We start from the raw sequence: 5965 nt of genomic DNA, 5'->3' as shown, positions 1-5965 counted from the left end.
GCACAGTCTCCAAATGTTGCTCTCTACAATTGGTGGGTTTCAACCAACTAGGGAAGCAAATAAATGGAAATGCAACTTATCTAGTGATGGTGTTTACCATATGAACACCTTAAGAGCCAAAATTGACCAGCTAGAACCGGCGAATTCTGAAGTAATCATACCATGGATACATGATGTACCAATAAAGGTCATAACTTTTATTTGGAGAGCAAATTTGTGGCGTATTCTGACCAATGTTGCATTGAGGAGAAGAGGAATTCAAATTCCAAATATATTATGCCCACAATGCTTACAACAGGATGAAGATATTGGACATCTTATGATTCGGTGCCCCTTGGCGCTGATAGTGTGGGAATTGATCTTTAAGTGGTGTGATATTCCTGACCCACAATTTGACAACATTAACGACCTTATTAGCTTTGCAAAGAACTGGGGACGATGCCCAAAAAGGAGAAACAACCTCATTAGTGTTTGCTATGGTACAATGTGGTTGTTATGGAAATCACGATGTGATTGGGTGTTCAAAAACATTCACTCCAATCCTATGTTGGTAGTGGACAAGGTGAAGACCTCAGTATACTCGTGGCTGATAAATAGGAGAAATAAATGTCATTATAGATGGATAGATTGGACTATATGTCCATTACAATGTTTGTAAAAGTATAAACAATGTTTTGTAATCCTTCTCCTGTTTCCTCTTCTTGTTCTGCCTAGTATCATGGTAGGCGGTCTTTGTTTTTCCAATTTTATTATAATAATATTTGCCGGTTAAAAAAATTGTGTAATTATTTTATTCCAAATAAAATTACTCGGAAGAATTTCTTTATAATATTGAGAATTTGTGAGGCATCGCTTTGTTTACCCCAATGGAATGATAGCAAAGTCTTTTGACTTCTTGCAGGTTGAAGGTCTCTCTCTCTCTCTCTCTCTCTCTCTCTCTCTCTCTCTCTCTCTCTCTCTCTCTCTCTCTCTCTCTCTCTCTCTCTCTCTCTCTCTCTCTCTCTCTCTCTCTCTCTCTCTCTCTCTCTCTCTCTCTCTCTCTGACACTTCACATGTTCATGCAGACAAACCGAGACCCACATCAAAACAATCATCCCTACTGCCCACATGGAAGTGTGAACAAAGACATTTGCTAATACGTTGGATTGTTGTTGTATTAACCCTTGTTTATTTATTACTCCGTACATCCTCCATGAAACCTCCTTTCAATACTATAACTAACCCACCACACTTTTACCATCTACATTCACATATCTCTGTCGAATCCTTAAGAAATCAACAACACTTATCTGGAAACTTTGTTCTTTTGTGCTGTAAAACTATTTGATTTTTCAACATTCATAAACAAGATTACGGAGCAGGAGTTTCTTAAGAAACCCCCAAAAGACGAAGCTCTTTGGGTACTGTGCTTTTGTTCGCATTAGCAAAACTTTGTTGTTCTTTGGTGGGCAATGGTGGAAAGTTATTGGATCTGAAGTCTGTTTAGCTGGGCTGTAAGGTTCTTTAGGCCACATTTTATGGAACCTTATCCTGATTTCTGATTTATGAGATTTGTTTCGAGATTGCGGGAATAAAGGGTAATAAATCAGTTGTAAATCTATCAGATAGAGAGCGAGAAAAATTAGAATTAGGGTTTGGATTTCTTTTGTTGCCTTCCAACTGTTTGTGGTTTTGTCTGAGAGAAACACAGAAAAAAGTTGACTTTTGGCTTTCAGTGATTGATGATCTTATCATCACCCTAATTGATCGGTGCTTGAAGTTTCTTCGTATGCTGCAAAGCTCATAAACATTGAGATTATTCGTTAGATCATCTTGCTGAGAAGCTCAAGTAAAGCATAAAAATGGCTGCAAAGCTTTTGCATTCACTAGCAGATGACAACCCAGATCTGCAAAAGCAAATAGGATGTATGACCGGTGTCTTTCACATCTTTGATCGCCACCATATTGTTCCCGGAAGACGCTTTCCCGGCCACAGCCCTAAGAGATTCCCTCCTGGTAATCCTCCTCTTTTATAAATTCTTCTTATTACGTTTATAATCGAACAACATGCTAGCGATAGTCATGTTAAAGATTAAAAGCTAAGAAATTTTATCGATCTCAATTGATTTTCTTCAAAAACAAATGAATCGATTTCTTCAAAATCTATAGCATCAATCATGAAACTTTGTATCTTCGTTATCGTTTTCATGTCGAGATCTCCAAACACCATACTTTATGCAGGTTCCCCGCAGTTCGACAATGGAACCACTGAAAGCGAGTCAAGTAACTCATACCAGAGACAATACATTTCGGTATATTATCGTCTTTTCTTTATTTTTCCATTAAAATTTGTTAATAATTTCTACATCTTTGTATAAACTAAAGTCCAATAATGAATAATCACACTTGTTACTTCAGGAAAAACATTCAAACAAGATTGTACAAGACAAACACAGGGTATCAACAGAATCATCACGAGACTCTTTCTCATCAATGTCTAGATCATCTTCTTTCTCCTCTATAGACTGCAACATCAATCGTACTACAACAACACATCCAGAACCAGATCAGATCGTGTTCCCAGAAACCCCTTCAAGAGACACCCCAAGGCCCCAATCGTGTGGGTCCCGTCAGAGTGTTGACCTTCGGGACGTGGTCAAAGACTCCATGTACAGATCACAAACACCTGAACATAACCATCGAGAATTTCAAGAACCAAATTGGTATTACAATGAACCTCGAGAACTTTCAAGATCAAAATCTTATCAATTTAGAGATGGGTCGAGTTATCATCCAGTACCCAAAGATTGCCCCCGGTTTTCTTATGATGGAAGGGAAACAAATCGTTTATTGTTTCAATCAAAAACCATGAATTCAAATTCAAAGCAAGTGGAAGATCTTCCAAGACTTTCTTTAGATAGTAGAGAGAGTTCAACACGTAGTCTCAATACAGTTTCAAGAAACCCAACTCCTAGTGTTGTAGCCAAGTTGATGGGATTGGATACTTTGCCTGATTCCGGTTCCGGTTCCGGTTCTGGTTCTGGTTCCGGTTCCGGTTCCGGTTCCACCAAAGAATTGGGATTGGGCCCGATTAGAACAACCCCAGTTGAGTCTTTAAAAGGAAGTGATTATTTTGGGCCTATAAAAATGCAAAATTTTTCAAGAACCACATTGAAAGAACCAACATCTCCATCATGGAAGAATGCTGACATGAAACCGAGTTCAAGATTCCCGATGGAACCGGCTCCATGGAAGCAACGGGATGGTGGGGCCCGGAGTCCTCAGAGGCCGGGTTCTCGTGTGATGAAATCACCAACCAAGATTCAGAGCCCTTACTCTTCTGTTTATGGTGAAGTTGATAAAAGATTGAAAGATCTTCAGTTTACACAATCGGGAAAGGATCTGAGAGCTCTTAAGCAGATTCTAGAAGCAATGCAGTCAATGGAATCACGGAAAGAAGGGAATCAGTCAATGGAATCCCGGAAAGAAGGAACACAAGTTATGGTGAAACGACATTCTGTTTCCAATTCCAGTCAGAATGAAAGATTTTCAGATCGTGGAAGATCTCATCAAAACCCTTATGATTCCCCCATTGTGATCATGAAACCTGGAAAGCTTGTTGAAAGATCGGGTATGCATGTTGCAGAATTCCCCATTAGTATTCCTAAAACTACAAGAAGAGAGAATGGTGGTGGAAGACATACAATTACAAATACAAATACAAAGACTCCAACAAAACAACAAAATTCGGTGACAAATTCCGGGAAGATTTCCGGGGCTATCAGCCCGAGATTACAACAGAAACGGGCTGAGTTGGAGCGGCGATCTCGGCCGCCAACACCTCCGGTGGCGGATTCCGGTAAGTCAAAGAAACAGTTGACCAGACAGCTGTCGGATACGACTTCACCTGGTGGAAGAAGGAGGCCGAAATATTCAAACATTCAACAAAATGATGATCAGTACCATGGTCAAATGTCTCAAGAAGTGGTCAACACTCCTGAATTTTCTCAACAAATTGATAACATGCAGAGTCCTAGCTCAATACAAGAGGTGGGTTCTTGTTATCTTCTATTATTATTATTATTATTATTAATATTATTATTATTATTATTATTATTATTAAACTTGAAAAATATCTGATTTTTACATTTTTATTTTGGTATTTCTAGAAATCGAGTTTGATCCAGAGGGAGGATGAATCACATGATCCAGAATATCCAAGTCCGGTTTCTGTTCTTGATGATGCTGTTTATATGGATGATTCCCCTTCTCCTGTGAAACATATGCTCAAGACTTTGAAAGGTAATTACTAATTCCATTAAGCCATTATTTTTTGTTGTTGTCTTAATCCAGGTATGATTTCATGAACTAACTCTAGCTTCAAATTCTATCACAGATGATGCTACTACTGAAGCACCTAATGAGAAGTTCATCAAGAATAAATGGGAAAAACCGGACAATAATACCCTTCCAGACATAACATGTTCTTCGGGTATTAGTATCACATCCGAAATAAACCGAAAAAAGCTACAAAACATCGAACACTTGGTTCAAAAACTCACAAGGCTGAATTCAAGTCATGATGAAGCACACACAGATTACATTGCATCTTTATGTGAAAACACAAAGCCTGATGACAGATACATCTCAGAGATCTTGTTAGCTTCTGGGCTTCTTTTAAGAGACCTCAAAACTTTCCAGTTTCACTCTTCTGGACACCCTATTAACCCTGAGTTATTTCTAGTATTGGAACAAACCAAATTCAGCAATCTAGCAAAAGACAATTGTACCCCTGAAAAGCTTCTCAAAAAGGAAAAACTCCATAGGAAGCTTATCTTTGACACTGTGAATGAGGTTCTTACAGGGAAATTCGGGTTGTTGGTGCCTTGTGCTTCTTTTAAGATTGTGAAGAAGACATTGAATGCTCAGAAACTTTTGAGGGATTTGTGTTTGGAGATAGAAGAGTTGCAGGTGAGAAAGAAGAGAGAAGATGTGAGTTTGGAGGAGGAAGATGATGATGGTTTTAAGAGTATTATGTGGGAGGAGGTGTTGAATAAGGCAGAAAGTTGGACGGATTATGATGGTGAATTGCCTGTTATTGCTTTGGAAGTTGAAAGATTGATTTTTAAGGATTTGGTTAATGAAGTTGTTTTGGGGGAGGCTGCTGATGGTAGAAGAATAAAGCCTGGAAGACGTTGCAGACAGTTGTTTTCAAAGTAGTGGTTTTTTTTTTAATTTTTTTTTTTATTTAAAAATATTGTATACCCTGTTGTTGAAATTTCGGTTTCTTTTTGGGTTTTGTTTTTAAGATACTTTCTTGATTATATATATAATTCTACTTGGTTTTTATATTTTTTGTATGTAAAAGTGTAAGAATCTATGCTCTGCGTACGTGAAAAGGGGTAGGAGTGTATGACACCCTTGTATCAATTTGAAGGCAAATAACATTTTATCTACATGATTTCGTAGGTTGATGGGTTTTTTTTTTAATACTGTGTCACAACAAGTAAACGATTGGTTAATTCATGTGCGTAATGAGGTTATCTGTAGATGTGATTGACTATTTGACTGTATATTACTTATGGGCTTGTGACATTTTACTTGTGGGCTTGTGCTATTCTGGTTGTATACTTGTAAGTAGCTATTTTCTTGACGGATATTTCTTGTCGGATTCAATAGGCACATCTTGAATCACCAAGCAAAGCCCAACCCAATAGGTAAGGATCCACCAAAGTTCATAACTATACAAGATTTGGATGTATATAACATTTTATGTCTTCTTTCAATTAATACTTTATAAAAGAATAAAGCCTTTTTTATTCTAATGACTAATATGTTAAAAATTTTATAAAATTTTAATCATAATTTATTGTTACAAATTATCAATATGGTTATTACTCATAAATGAATTGATACGAGTTACTATTTATCCATAACATGTAAAAAAGATAAAATAAAAATATTATTTAAAAACATTTAAAACCCA

General features: G+C 37.2%; 1 protein-coding gene across 1 annotated transcript; it reads left to right on the top strand.

The window, feature by feature from the left end:
• Positions 1 to 785: 785 nt before the first annotated feature.
• LOC111899973 (protein LONGIFOLIA 1) lies at positions 786 to 5330 on the top strand. The gene is made up of 6 exons (XM_023895847.2): positions 786 to 908; positions 1065 to 1995; positions 2221 to 2291; positions 2398 to 4029; positions 4149 to 4281; positions 4376 to 5330. The coding sequence occupies exons 2-6, from the start codon at positions 1842 to 1844 to the stop codon at positions 5197 to 5199; spliced, it is 2814 nt and encodes a 937-aa protein (XP_023751615.1). The 5' UTR covers positions 786 to 908; positions 1065 to 1841; the 3' UTR covers positions 5200 to 5330.
• The last annotated feature ends 635 nt before the right edge of the window (positions 5331 to 5965 follow it).

Source organism: Lactuca sativa, chromosome 5, assembly GCF_002870075.4.
Source record: "Lactuca sativa cultivar Salinas chromosome 5, Lsat_Salinas_v11, whole genome shotgun sequence".
NCBI lineage: Eukaryota > Viridiplantae > Streptophyta > Magnoliopsida > Asterales > Asteraceae > Lactuca > Lactuca sativa.
Note: the sequence above shows the minus strand (reverse complement) of the source record. Positions and strands in the feature narration are given on the sequence as shown.